The sequence below is a fragment of the Elephantulus edwardii genome, unplaced genomic scaffold (assembly GCF_000299155.1).
Source record: "Elephantulus edwardii isolate Elephantulus edwardi_28Jun2011 unplaced genomic scaffold, EleEdw1.0 scaffold00015, whole genome shotgun sequence".
NCBI lineage: Eukaryota > Metazoa > Chordata > Mammalia > Macroscelidea > Macroscelididae > Elephantulus > Elephantulus edwardii.
This window is the reverse complement of record NW_006399765.1, coordinates 24583761-24598604: the sequence shown is the minus strand read 5'-3', so window position 1 is coordinate 24598604 and position 14844 is coordinate 24583761. Positions and strand designations below refer to the sequence as shown.

At 47.9% G+C, this 14844-nt stretch overlaps 1 protein-coding gene across 1 annotated transcript in view; it reads left to right on the top strand.

Moving 5' to 3' along the window:
- Nucleotides 1-2042: 2042 nt before the first annotated feature.
- ATP9A (ATPase, class II, type 9A) overlaps nucleotides 2043-14844 on the top strand; it is a 123809-nt gene continuing 111007 nt past the window's right edge. The window contains exons 1-2 of the mRNA XM_006881644.1: nucleotides 2043-2180; nucleotides 3983-4096. Of these exons, the coding sequence (XP_006881706.1) occupies nucleotides 4058-4096 (39 nt within the window). The 5' untranslated portion in view covers nucleotides 2043-2180; nucleotides 3983-4057. The remainder of the gene's footprint in view (nucleotides 2181-3982; nucleotides 4097-14844) is intronic.

The window sequence follows — 14844 nt, the reverse complement described above, 5'->3', positions numbered from 1 at the left end:
TGTGAGGTACAACCTTTGAAAACCCACTGGAAGGTCAACTATGTGTCCCTTCCGACTTGACAGCACACAGCAACAATACCAAAGTAAGGGTATAGGTAATGCAGTGGGTTTATTTTTTTTTAAAAAAAAAACTTCTTTCCCAGCTTTGCCAACAACCTCAGACCCATTGCTGTAGTCTTTGTGTCAGTCCATCTGTGTGAGGGTCTTCCTCTCCTTCACCATCTCGCCACCTTCCCAGGCATTTCCCTCTCTAAGGAATAACCTCTCCTAGCAACGGGCCCAAAGTATCTGAAACAATGAGATGGAGCTTTATCGTCTTTTGCCTCCGAGGAGCACTCTGGCTGCGCTTTTGCCAAGATACTTCTGTTCCTTCTTTCCCTGAACGAGAGCATTCACCCTCTGAAACCCACTGGCCCCTTGTGCCCGGATGTAATGGGTCTTGGAAATAGGAAGGGCACACCACACTTCCACATCCTTTACAGGCTGGGGGGAATTCCATCTCCTGGATGGTCCCGGCTTGTTGAACCTGTCCCTTCCTCCTCTGGCTAGTGCTGTCCTGCCTGGTAGCTTAACGTGATACCATCATGGGTGGAACCAACTGGTAAAACAGAAAAAAAAAAATCTTACCAGCCACCAACTGTGGAACATAATTACAAGTTTATTATAGGATGGAGAATTACATTTTTGCAAATAGTGGGGTGCTTTCCTGTCAAGTAAATCTTCTCTACCCCCAGTCTCCCTCTGTCTCCCCCAGCCACCCACCCCTTCCCCTAGCTCTCTCCCTGCCCTCTCCCCTTTCCCCTGCCTCCTGTCCCTCTTCCCCCTTCATTCTCTCCCTCTCTCTGTATTTTTCCTCCTTGGCCTCTCTCCCTCCCTCATCTCCTCCCCCCTTCCTTGCTCCTTACATTCATACCTAAGTGTCTGGCTCACGCGCAGCAGAGGCTAGGGTGGGGGTTTGCACCTGGACGCAGCCTGGAAGGAGCCCCTGGGCTCTCTGAGGGTCCCCCCTCTGCCCCCCGGTGTGCCTCTGGCCTTTGCTGAGATCTGGAAGCCTGCAGGCGTGAGTGCCCGGCAGTGGAACCTGCGCGTTTGAGAGCACCCTTTACTGGAATAAGGCTGCTATTTTTAAGAAGGAACGATGCGTTTCCGCCTGGGAATTTGAAACCGGGCAGCCGCGGGGCTGATGTTGAGCTGATTGATGCGAAGGGGCTGGGTTTGCAGGCTCCTGCCCCGGCTCTAGCCCGGGCGTGGCCAGAGCAGGAAGGGGAGAGAGGAGGAGGTCCTCGGTGGACAATAATGTGAGTGGCCTCGCTGTCTGCAGGGTTTTACTTTAGCTGGGGGGACCTCAGGGCTGGGCACAGGGGGGTCCTGGTCCCCGCCGCGCTGCCCGGGTGTGTTGGGGTGGGGAGGGAGGCCCACTTGAGCTTTTTCATCTTGGCTTCTCAGGGGACTTAGGAGTTTCTAAACGCCGTGTGGACACATTTCCCCCTCCAAACTCTGACCTGCCTTTGTGGAACTGGGATCCTGGGTGGGGGACACATGCCAGTGGGTATAGAGGTGGGGAGGGAATGCTCGGGGGCCAGGTACACTGCCCGGTGGCTGGGATGTAATGGCTGAGAAGCTGCCTGGATAGGTCCCCCGTCTTTCTGTTTCGTGTGATAACCCGTGTCGCTGGCCAAGGGCACGGGGCGGCCAGGCCAGCCGTAAACAGGGTGGGTGCGCTGCGGATCCGCCTTTCCCATCTGTGCAGTGGGTACCCTGTCAGACTGGCTGTGTCGTTTACCTTCTGAACAGAAACCTTCCTGCTTTCAAAATGAATTCCACTTTTTAAATGAAATAATTTGAACTTGGGGAGACAAAAAAAAAAAAAAAAAGAAAAGCCTCTTTTCATTGGAGCAGAGCTTCTTAGAAGCCTGGATTGTTCCCTTAGCAGCCACTTCTGCCTGAGAGAAGACAGGTTCCCGAGAGGGGATGGGTGGGTGTGGCCTCTGCGCAGTAGGCGTGGCTTTGACGGTGTGGGCGTGTCTTTCCACAGGTGCTGCGAATGGCTGAGATGCTGTGGTGGAGGGGAACCCCGGCCCCGCACGGTCTGGCTGGGGCACCCCGAGAAGCGAGACCAGAGATACCCCCGGAATGTCATCAACAACCAGAAGTACAACTTCTTCACCTTCCTTCCTGGAGTGAGTTCGGGCAGGGACCAGGGCCCTTTCCAAACATGCATGATGGTGCCAGTCTTAGGTGTTCTGCAGACAGACTGGGTCTCCTCCCCTCCTCAAACACTGGCCCTTTATGTTTCCTGGGCACCTGAGGGGGCTGGCATCTGTCCATAAGGCTCAGAGACTCCACCTGGTCAGTGAGAATAACCTCATAATCTGCTGTAAAAAAAAAAAAAAAAAGAAATACATTTGAGAACCTTGCATTATTTCCAGCACGAACACATACAAAACAAAAGCAACCAAAAAAAATGCTTACTTTTTTCTTTAATGTCTTGATACACATGTTAAATATAGAAAATATCATAATTTAATATATTGAATGAAGATAAATGTGTTACTCTAATTTCATCTGTTGTTGTTGTTATTGCCTTCGAGTTGAGCACAAGTCATAACGACCCTATGAACAAAAGGCCTGAAGCCCCTCTACAACTATCGACATTTATCAAAGTTCATAGAGTGTCCAGAGGCACGTTATTTAGGAAGCGGATACCACTCCTGCTTCCAAATTTGCCCTTAATTAATGTAATTAAATAATCACAATGTCTAATGAACCTCATGGCCTCGCAGGTGAGGAGTTGTGCTGCCAACCCAGAAGCACGTGGTTCAGAACCACCAGCTGCTCTTCAGGAAGAAGGTGCCCAGTCTTCTCCTGCGCTGCTGGGCCAGCTCTGAATCGGTGCCGACACAGTGGCAGGGAGCAACAAGAATAGTCAATTTTGAAGCTAAAGCTCAGAGTGGAAGCGACTGTCTCGATTTTCCCCCTGCAGAGCACTTGCAGGATTCGAACCCTCAACCTTTTGACGAGGAGACCCGTACATAACCCACTTTACCACCAGGACTCCTACTTTTCTGCAAGAATTGCTCCAAAGGAACATTATGCTGAGTGAAATATCCCAGTCACAAAAGGACAAATATTACATGATGCCACTGTTGTAGAATGGGACTGTCCTTGGGGTTGGGGAGAGACTGAGTAAGATGGGTTCAATAATGTATACTGCACTGAAGCAGAGGAGGGAGAGAACCGTTTAAAAGAGAGATGTAACTGGGTATTTCTGTCATCACAGGAGACTAGAGCGAGGGCTGCATGGTGGAGGGGACCTGGGGGAGGGTTTGTAAAACAATGAAAGAATCTTTTCTTTTACTTTTCCATAATTTTTGGACTCATGTACTTATAACTTGTTAGTCAAATTTGTGTCTTCTAGGTTGCAACACCCCCATGATACATCTTGAAGGATATGTACATGTACAGCCAAGCACAATCAATAAGAGTGCATCTGAATTCCAAAATCAATCTCCATAATAGTCTATGTGTTTCCTACTGCCAAAGGGGCCCTTTAGAGTAGTGAGAGAAGATCTTCACCCTGAAACCCACAGCGTCCCTTTTCAGCAGGAAGTAGCTAAGAGAATACGCCGTCCCCTTTTCCTTATGACTCAGGGTGAAGTCTCTCTCAGGGAGGAGTGATAGGGAATGGCAAAGGATACACTGACAAAGAAGATTAATCAGAACTGGCTTTGACAAGCACTGTGGCATTTGGACAAGAACAAACTGGGAGGAGGGTAGAGAGAATAGTGCAACAATGAATGAGTGGAAGCCCAAAATCTCTGTAAATGTTTATGAAAATTAATAAAATATAATTATAAAAAAAAAAAGAAAAAAAAAAAAAGAATTGCTCCAAAGTAGTAGTATTTCCCTCTCAGTCTATGAAATCTTGTCAGCAGAGCCCTGAATGTTAACGGCGCTTTCCTCGATTCTCTCTGCATTCCAGGTGCTGTTCAACCAGTTCAAGTACTTTTTCAACCTCTATTTCTTACTCCTCGCCTGCTCCCAGTTTGTACCTGAAATGAGACTCGGCGCCCTCTACACCTACTGGGTCCCACTGGTAAGTCACAGGCCTCCCTTCTCAGAGTTGAAAGCTGAGGATTCTTTGAGTGTCTGCAGTGGGCTCCTGATTTCTTCGTCGTGATACTTTCTTGTGTTATCTGTGAAAGTCTACCGAGCAATGTAGATTCCCATTTGACGATTTCCATGCAGCTTGTTGCAGTGTTTCAGCGTTCCGGTGGTTCTGTGTCTAGCACTCTAGTTTCCCTGCCCCCCACTTTGTTTTTGTGGAATAGGTGACCTTTTGGTCTTACACAGATGGTTTTGGATGGAGCCACATACTCGTGGGTGCCATGTTATTTTCGGTGCCGCTTTTGTTATTTTGCTAGAAGGTGATCTTAGTGAATAGTTTACATTTGAATAGGCTAGTGACATTTTAAGAGAGAAAAAGGAAAAAGATGCCTTCAAGCCAACAATTGGCGGCTCTGAGATTTCGACACTGAAGGGTCACTTTGTACAAGATTGAAACCCAGCAAAGCTCGTGTCATTCATTTATTCAGTTGTTCTGTCACACGGCTGACTGACATTTGAAAAGGGATAAACAATAACATTATTTTAGATTGTTAACAACTGTGATGAGGCAAAAATCAAACAAAGTCATAGGACAGAGGGATCATCTTGGCACAGAGCCGGCGTTCTGTTGACGGGTGAAGGTGTGTGTGTGTGAAGTACTGTGGAGTCAGTTCAAACTCAAAGGGATCCTGTGACCAGAACAAAACATTGCCCCGTCCCACGCTGTCCTCACAGTGTTACGGTGCAAGAGCCATTGCTTCAGCCGCTGTGTGAATCCATCTCGCTGAGTGTCTCTCTTTTTTATTTCATTTTCGTTGACCCCCTCTTTACTAAGACACCCTTCTCTACAGACTCAAGCTGGTGAGTGGATCCAACTCATCACTCACCTTCCCCAGGTTTCCTCCGTTGAGAGATTACCCGTCGTTTCTTTCTTTTTTTTAGATGGTGGATTAGAGCACACAGGGACTGACTTCAACAGGATTGAAGGTGGGGTTGGGAAAACGAAGGGTTACCCTGGCCTGTTGGGGTGATATGGGAATGGTAGAATAAGAATGCTCCAGGCCTGAGGCACTGTGATGCAAAGGCCCTGTGGTTGACTAGGGTGTGAGTGACTGTTCTTGTTTATTATCCAAACAGGGATGTAAAAACACAATTGCTGTGTATTTGTAACCATGTTGGAACACTTGGAATCTCTGCATATTTGTCTTTTGAATCAAGATTATTATTTTTTTAATGGAATAGATTCAGGTTTCCGTAAAGAAACACACATTTTCTTTACTTCCTGGATTTGGTGAAGGGTGAGGGATGACAAGGATGGGGTGCAGGGGTGGTCGTGGAAGGGAGAGGACAGCTGCTGAGGGACCTGTGAGTGCCCATGTCTAGACCATGCATACACGTCTTTGTTTGGGTTTTATAGTGCTACTTCAGTAATTTTTTAAGTTTTTTTTTAATTTCATTTTTATTCTTTTTTGTATGTGTACTGTCAAATCGGATCTGACTGGTACAGGAGGAGATTGTCTCTCTTTCTCCAGCAGAGCATCTGGTGGATATGAACTGCTTCAGTAATTTTTTAAATTGGCTTGCTTATAATCGTTCATCTATAGCATGTTTTAGACCACCATGCATACTCACTGTATTTTGTATAATTAATTACTGTTGACCTGTGTTATGCATGCATATCATTTGACAAGTGACCCCCAGAAGTTCTGGCCATGAGGCGAGGAAAGAGAAGGAAAATGAAAGCCCAAATCTGCTGCTCTTAAGTCTGTTCTATGTTACCGCGACCCTGTGGGACAGGACACAGCTGTCTACACGATTCCCTGGTCTGTCATCATTGTAGGAGCAGATCACTAGGTCTTTTCTCCCACAGAGTAGCGGGTGGGTTCGAACAGCTAACTTTAGGTCAGCAGTCTAGTACTTAACCAGCATGCCACTGGGCCTCTTCTGAGAAGGCAAAGGGAACTTTATTTTTCTAGACGGTCAACAAACATGCTTTCGGGACGTGAGAACACTTTTCTGCCACTCGGCTTTAATTGTGGCTGGGGCGGGGTGCTGGAAGAGGGAGGGGACATTTGTCCAAGTCCCCTTGAATAATGGCTCTGCCTTCGGATTAGCGGCACAGCTCAGTACCGTCTGTGCCACCGGAGCTCCTGAAATACCTCCTCGCTAGAAAAACGGGCGCACAGGACCAGGGAGAGGAAGGGACTTTGCAGGGATCACACCGCAATGAGGAGTGTTTTGTGATGAAGACACTTTACTCCAAGGTGTGGGCTTTGGAGAACTGGAGGGGGCTCTGGGGAGTGTGGGTGGGGTGGAGTATGGGTCGTGTGGGGGACCCAGTCCTCTCCTTCAAAAACTAAATTCCTAGTGGAGCTCTGGTGCCCTAGTGGTAAGAAGCTGCACTGCAATCCCAGAGGCACACGGTTCGAATCCACCAGATGCTCTGCAGGGAAAGGAGGGACAATCTCCTCCTGTACCAGTCAGATCTGATTTGACACACACACAAAAATAATAAAAGAAAATAAAAAAACCAAAAAACTAAAATCCTGCTGTGGGCTGGGTTCCAGCTCAGCGACCATATAGGACCGAGTAGAGTTGCCTCGGACAGTTCGCGAGGGCGTAAATCTTAACAGCAGACCCTCGGTGGGCTGGTTTGACACACTGTCAACAACGGTGGGCTCAGCAGCTGTGAGGACAGGGCAGGACGGGCAGGGGTAATTTTGTTGTCTGGAGGGTGGCTGCGAATTGGAGCCAACTTAGTTACCCCAAAGAACAGCAGCAGCAGCAGTCAGTGACAGCACACTGTTGAGTCTGGCTTCCTCCCGCAGAGTGGCAGGTGATTAGAGCAGCTCGTCTTGGGTTTGCAGCCTGGCGCTTTAACCACCGTGTCACCAGGGCTCCCAGGATGTTTCCTGTGACTCCTGGCATAGTTTATGTTGCTACAGTGTTGCTAGCTGCCGTCAAACAGGTTTCTGGCTGATGGTGGCCGAGGGTGGCCCATGGGAGCTGAAATGCTGCATGGCTCTGTGCCATCCCATGATGCCATGCATACCACACCCTGGTGGCTCGGAAGGGTCCATTCACCTGATTTTTTTTTTGCAAGTGGTTTGTCAAGTCTTTTGTCTTGGTCAGTGTGGAGGCCTTCTGAAGCCTGTTCTGCATCACAGTTATCACATGAGCCTGCAGACGAGTGTGGACTGTGTGTGGTCGTGGGCCAGGAGCCAAATGGAGATATCCTGGGTGGAGGTCAAGAATTTGACCTGTGAACAACCATGTCCTCACCAAACCATGAGAATGAAAGTCACGCCTGTCGGTCCTCACATACAGCATCATTGGACCAAACCCACGTCCATCATCTTCACGTTCACTATCACCAGACCAAACCCATGCCTGTCATCCTTACTCAGATCAATAGCAATACTGACTTAAACCCCACAGCCCAGGTGCCCAGCTGCTGTATGCCACAGCGTGTGTGTTGTACTGCTGACCAAAACCATTGCCATCACTTCAGTTCCAGTTCATGGAAACCCCCGCCTCCCACCCCTTTGGGTTTTCAAGGCTGTAAATCTTAACAAGAGTAGACTGCTTCATCTCTTTTCATTAGGACGGCAGGTGGGTTTGATCTGCTGACTTTTCTGTTAGCAACTCAGTACTTAATCTGTTGTTGTTATGTGCACCATGCAGTTGGAACTGACTCATAGTTGACCCTCCAGCAGATTTTCAGAGACAGTAAATCGCATGCCAGAAGAAAATCCATTCTGCTCCCACGGAGCAGCTGGTGAATTCGAACCCCGTGCCTTTGGAATTGCATCACGGCTCATTACCATTGGTCCACCAGAGCTCCCTAGTTAACCTAGAGTACTTAACAGCACCTAGTAAAATCAGCAGCCCTACTGAGAGGAGTCCCATTGTGTTGATATTGTTGGTGTGTGCCATTGGGTCAAAACTGACTCACGGCTGACCCTCCTGTGGGTTTTCAGAGGCAGTAAATCACATGGGAGGAGACTGCCCATCTGTCTCCTGTAAAGCAGCTGGTGGATTCAAACTGTGTGCCTTAGGGATTGCAGCACAGCTTACCACCAGAGTCCCCTTGTATTGATGTAGAAATATGCAGATAATATATATATTTTTTATTACATGAAAAAGAGTAAATGGGAGAGGGGCATAAACTGTAGGGCCCGATTCTCGCTTGTCCCACCAAAACATTTCACATGCTTGTGTGTATAAATATGTAGAGTTCTAGAAGGATTTTCACCAAAGCCTGCAGTTTCTTTGGCGCTGAGCATGACTTCTTTTTTTCTTGTGAAGTCATTTAGATCTTCTGTAGTTGATCTGTTATCTTAAGCCGTCACAAAGCCTTTCCAGAATTCTGTGCGTTCCAGGAAATGAGATGCATCAGGAGCGCAGAGGGGATGTTTTAAGCCCCTCAGAAGGCGCTGCTCCCTCCGCGGGGAGGCCGGCTGGCGCTTGGGCTGCTGAGAGCATCAGAGTGTGGCTTCCGTCCAAGCGCTGTTTCCCTTCCTGTGACTCAGATCAACAGCCGTGATGACAAACTCTGATCCCTGCAGAAGCTGCACAGGAAGCGAGATTGAGTCAGTAGGGAGGGGGCTGCCTTTGATGCTTTCGGGTGCTCATGGACCCCCGGAGAAGGGGCTGGAAGACCCTCAATGAGATGGGTTGACACAGTGACTGCAGCCTTAGGGTCTAGCACAGCGATGATTGTTGAGGGTCCTGCAGAGGTCATTCTGGTGCAGATGGGGTGCTTGGGAGTCAGACCTGACTCGATGGCCCCTAACAACAACAGCTCTTCCAACTAGGAGCCAGCCCTCAGCGCCAGCCTGTGTCTCCCCGGGAGATGCCTGCTTGGTGCTGGGCTGTTCTCGCCCACGACAGCTAAGTGCAGGGAGGGGAACTCTCTCTGCCAGGATTCTGGGCAGGAATTGGGCCCAGCCAGCAGCCGTGGGGATAGTTCTGTTGGCTTCTCCATGATGATTTCCTTGGCCACAGGGTACTACATCGTTTTCAAGTTGGAATCATTAAGCAAGTTTCATGTTTTACAGAACCCTGTGCCCGACGGCTGCGACAAATGTGGAAATGCCGTGTTAGCAAGTAGGGAGCTCTGGTGGCCTAGTGGGTGAGGAGTTGGGCTGCCAACCCAAAGGCAGGCTGTTTGATCCCACCAGCTGCTCTTTGGAAGAACGATGGGCAGTCTCTTCCCACGTGATTTACAGTCTCTGAAAACCATTGGAGGATGAGCTGAGTCAGTTCCCATTTGGTGGCAAGGAGTTGCCTATTAGCCAGTGGAACTTCTGTGTTGCTGTTAAGAACACGTATAGTCATTGGATTTTTTTTCCCTTGTGGGCCATCAAATCGGGTCCGACTGGCACAGAAGGAGATTGCTCCTCCTCCAGCAGAGCAGCTGGTCCATTCGAACCTTGCACCTTCGGGATTCCAGCGTGCAGCTTCTTGCCTTTAGGCCACCAGAGCTCCTAGAACACATATATTGAGATCCATTGCCATGGAGTCAGATCCAGCTTCTACTGACGCACCTTTCCAAGGCCCACCTTTCTCCCAAGCAGCTGCTGGGGGATTTGAACCGTTAAAGCACTGTAGCCTTTATGTTCGCAGTGCAGTTCCCTACTGACTGTGCCACCAGGCTCCACGCGGGAGCATGTACAGCACCATGAATCGGGGTTGAATGGAACGTGTCTGTCCCCTCGTTGGCAGAGTCACCCCAAAGGAAGCGCTCAGTAATCGAATCAGCTGGTGGTGTAATAGGGAATTGTTTCAAAACCGGTTGCGTAGCCGTTAAAACAGAGCATTCCTGAAGAAATAAAGTTCATTTGAATTTTCAAAAGGAGGTGCTCGCTTTGGCAGCACGTAGGCTAAAACTGGAATAATACAGAGAAGATTAGCATGGGCCCTGAGTCAGGATGACATGCAAACTCATGAAGCATTCCATAATTTTTTTTTTAAAGAGTGGTGGTTGTCATATACCATTGAGTGGACACTGACCATTTTTTCACCCTCCAGTGGATTTTTAGAGGTGTGGGACGAGATTACCCATCATCCCGCAGAACAGCTGGTGGACTTGAACCACATGCCTCAGGGGTTGCAGTTCAGCTTCTTGTCTCTAGGCCACCAGAGATCCCTCGTCCAGGAGGGTGTAGGAGCACTTTATTGTAGATCTGGGAGAGCAGAGAGAATCCTCTTAAGAATTCGGTCTAGGAAAAAAAAAGAAAAGAAAGAAAATAATTCGGTTTAGAGAGTATTTGTCTCATTTCTCTGCTTTTCTTCCCAGGGAGTAAAGAGAAAAGAGACTAGCACGGGGATAAGGCGAGCTGAACAGCATCTCTTGCTAGGTGAGCGTAGCTGATTTACTGAGCCCTGGCCTTGTGTGTCATGAATGCGTCTAGCTGTTCACTGACAGGTTGGTGATTTGAATCCACCAGCTACTGTAAGGAAGATGGCAGTCTCTTTGCAATAAGTTTTCCAGAAAGCCTTAGACTCCGAGTGAGTCCCTTTTGACTCTTGGGGACCCTTCGCTGGGTGTCCTGACAGGAAACACTGCCTCTCTTGGTCGTTGGAGCTGCAGGCGAGTTTGAAGACCCTTTGGGTTAGCGGTGCACCTCCACCAGAGCCTTGTGAAGATTTCCAGCCCCAAAACCCGACAGAGGCCACAGTGAGTCCGAGCCAGCCCGCAGCAGTAGGCTCTTAGCCGCTAGGCAGTTTCTCCTAATGGATTTTTATGCAGAGAATCCAGTTTTGATGCTTGGCTGGAAACATCTCCTGGCCTCTCTGAAAGGGCTTTCTCTCCCCACTCGGCCATCAGATGTACCCATCCAGACGGATTGGGCCCAGCCCTGGACTAACCTTTTAATGGACTTGCTCTTCTGTGGCCATTTCCACGGCTTGGGGCGGGGTGTGGGGGGGGGGAGGCTCATTGAGTGAATTACTTTGAGGGTAAAATTTCCTTTGACATGCAGATAGCTCTCTGCATTCTCATTGTCATCTTTAAATACTGGCGCTGGGGACGTTGTTGCTTGTTGGGATCGGGTTTTGGCTTTTTAAAAATTTTATTTTATTATTTATTTTACTCTTTTTGTGTGTATACTGTCAAATTGGATCTGACTGGTATAGGAGGAGATTGCCCCTCCTTCTCCAGCAAAGCATTTGGTGGATTTGAACCATGCACCTCTGGGACTGCAGTGCAGCTTCTTGCCACTAAGCCACCAGAGAGTTTTGGCTTTTAAGAACGGCTCTTGTCACTAGGATGTTAGCAGAAGGCATCCCTCATCCCTCATGAGGTAACTGAGATGACCATGAAATGGTTGGTGTGAAGATCATAAAAAAAGAAAATGATAAAAAAAATCTAGATTTTCTTGTTTGGGGAACACAGTCTGCGTACCTGAAGCATGCACTTCAGTGATTCTGACATCGCCATATAAAATACCAGCACAGTCAAGGTGTAGAACCTTCCTGTCACTCCAGAAATAACCCTGGTGCTACCTTCTCAAGCTCCAACCCCCACAGGCAACTGTAGTTTCTGATTTCTAGTCTCATGCAGAGATTAGATTTCCTTTAGTTCCGTAATCTAGTCAATAATTTTTTAAAAAGTTTATTTGAGGTAGAAGCTTACAGAGTAAATAGGTTTCCATCCAACAATTGGCACACACGTAGATCAAAATCCCCAGTTTTGCAACACTCCACTTCCTCCTGTGTTTCCCACTTCGGTTTGCTCCCCTTTCCTGCCTTTAGAGTGTTACACACACACACACCCACCCAGGCATTTGCTGCCCTTTGGTCTCCCAGTGTTGGCTGCTGCGTGATATACCAACCTCCTTGGTGTTACTGTTTACCTTCTAGGTCTGTCTGTTGTTTGGCTGCAAGTTAGGCTGTGGGCAGGACTTGGCATGACTAAGGGCCATAAAGTCAGGGGCTTCACCAGTCTATGTGACCAGTACACACCTGGCCTTTTTTTTTTTTTAAGTATTGTTCTACATAGGGTCGCTATGAGTTGCAAGCGACTCAACGGCACATAACAACAACAACATTGTTCTATAAGCTTCACCTTTTCCAAGCCTCCTATTGTGATCACATTCAAGGTGGTCAGTGCTGGTGACTGGGCACCATCTAGTCCTTCTGGTCTCAGAGTCCTGTCAGTCTTTTAGACTAATTGGCCCCACGTGTCTTGGGTTTCTTCACGTTTCTTTGCTCTGGACATGGAAAGACCAATAGTTGCACCCCTGAAGGCTGCTCTCACATGTGTTTTTGAAGTGTTCTTACCATCGAGTTGACAGTATATGACAGGGTGGAATGTTGCCCCGTCCTGGTCCGTCTTCCGGGGCTTTGAGCGAGTCCATTGTGCCGTGCCTTCCAGCCTGTAGGGTTCATTTTCCGGCACTTTGGTGGATGATACTCTTATTTATGATCCATAGGATTTTCAGTGGTTAGTTTTACAAGTTTGCCAGACCTTTCTATTTCATCTACTTTTCTCTGAGACCTGCCCACCTGCTGGTATTTGAAGTACTAGTGGCAGGGCGTCCAACATCACAGCAACACGCAAGACACCCCAGTAGGGCTCGCTGGCAGACTGCTGGGTCGGTGTTCGAAAAGCAGCTTTAGACACGGTTACCACTTTCAGCAAGCCTGTGCACAGCACCACTGTGTGTGATTTCTCCACAGGACCGGCCAGCCTTGAGCCCAGAGTCAAGCCTTTTTCTGACTGTGTGGCTATGAAGGTCCACCTGGATTGATTAGCATGCATTTTTTTCCCCACCTGCATCTCTTTGTGAATCGGTTTCTAGCCGAAGAGCTGGCTTATCCTCCAGGATCAATAACTGTCTGTCTGGGAGGGAGGCCCTGTGCAGTTAATTTTTAGTTAGAAGGCTGTATTGATTTGCAGTGGAGAGCTTGGTCACACTGGTGTTTGTGTGACCACACAGTTCCCAGTAACATTACTGGGCTTTAGGCTGGCCTACACAGAGGGAAGGAGAAATGAGAACATTTTTAAAAATAACATTAAAAAAAACCCCACAAAACATACCCCCAGGAGCTGGAGCACAACAGCCAACCTGCAGCGCAGGGAAGGGGCCACTCGGGTCTGCTTGTGTAGCCTGGTTATACTTTTATTCAGAAAGGCACCAGTATTCCTTTGGCCACCATCCTAGTTCTCTGTTATTGCTATAACAGAAATGCCACAAGGGTGTGGCTTTAGCAAACAGAAATGTATTTTCTTGAAGATTCAGAGGCGAAAGGTCTGAGTTCAGGGTGTTTTCTCTTGGTTGGTGGACTCCGGGGAAAGTCCTCTCTTCTGAGCTTCAGCTCCTGGATTCTCTTCACATTACTTGCCACCTCTCTTTTCCCACCTCTCCTTCACTTGCTTGTGCAATTTCTTTTATGTTTCAAAAGATAGAGACTCAAGACAATGCCCTATGCTAATCCTGCTTTGTTCATATAACAGAGAGAGCCTATGCCCCCTTGGGGGTTATACACCACCTGCATAGAGATTAGGATTTACAACATGTATTATATTTACAGTGTGTGCTTGACATCTGATGAAATAGAAGGGTCCTTTGGAAAGATTAATGGGCCTTTAGAGGTGTTTTGTGACACAGCCACATCTCTGAGGGATTTACCAAGGAGATACTTTTGAGTTACTCATAAAAAGACCAAGTTTGCTGACCTGATAGAGACTGGTGGAACTCCGGAGACTGCACCTGTAGTGACCCGTCAAGCAGAGGATGGAAATCACCCTTGGGACTCAGTTTCCAGACACACAGTAGACAATCCTGTGAGGTGACCAGTAACTCCACGAGGCACATATTCCATAGAACAGTTTGCTGTATGAAATCAAAAGGCAGCATTTGCCCAGAAAGAAAGGTCAAAAGACAGGAAGAGTTAGGAAAGATGGAGGAATAGAAAAGGTAAACACAGGGAGGAGGAGGGGAAAGTGCTTTTAAAATATAGAAATCAGGACCACCAGCAACAAATGTGTGAATAGTACAATGAAAACCAGTTTGTTCAGTCAATTTTCCCTCAAAGGATATTGTTGTTATGTGCTGTCGAGTCACTTGCAACTCATAGTGACCCTATGTACAAGTCTTAAACCCTGCTCTATCCTGTGCCAGCCCTACTGTCTCTGACACACCTACTCCCATTACTCCAGTCACTGAATCAATCCATCTCATCAAGGATCTTCCTCTCTGGTGCTGTCCCTCCACCCTCCCAAGCATGGTGTCCCTCTCCAAGGACCAGTCAGTCCCTCCTTGCAACATGCCCAAAGTATGTCAGGTGAAGCTTCATGATCCTTGCCTGCAAGGAGCAGCCCGGTTTCACCCTCTCAAGGATGAACTTGTTTGTTCTTCCAACAGTCCATGGTATATTCAACACTCTTCTCCAGCACCACAGCTCAAAGGCATCAAATGACATTAACAAGTTAAAAAGAAAATTAAATCCTTTGAGTTCGAGTGAACTATTTCGTGGATGGTGGTGGTTATATACCTGTGAGTGGAAACCACTCATACCTGGCGCTCCAGCAGGTTTTCAGAGGCTGTAAATCTCACAGGAGGAGATTGCCCATCTTTTCCCTTCAGAGTAACTGGTGGATTCGTACTGTGTACAACTCCTGATCACCAAGCCACAGACCACCCTTTCCATATGCAAATGAATTCCTAAAGGAATCACAACTTTCCCCCCTCCCTTTTTTAAATTGAGATTTTAATGAGGGAATGACAG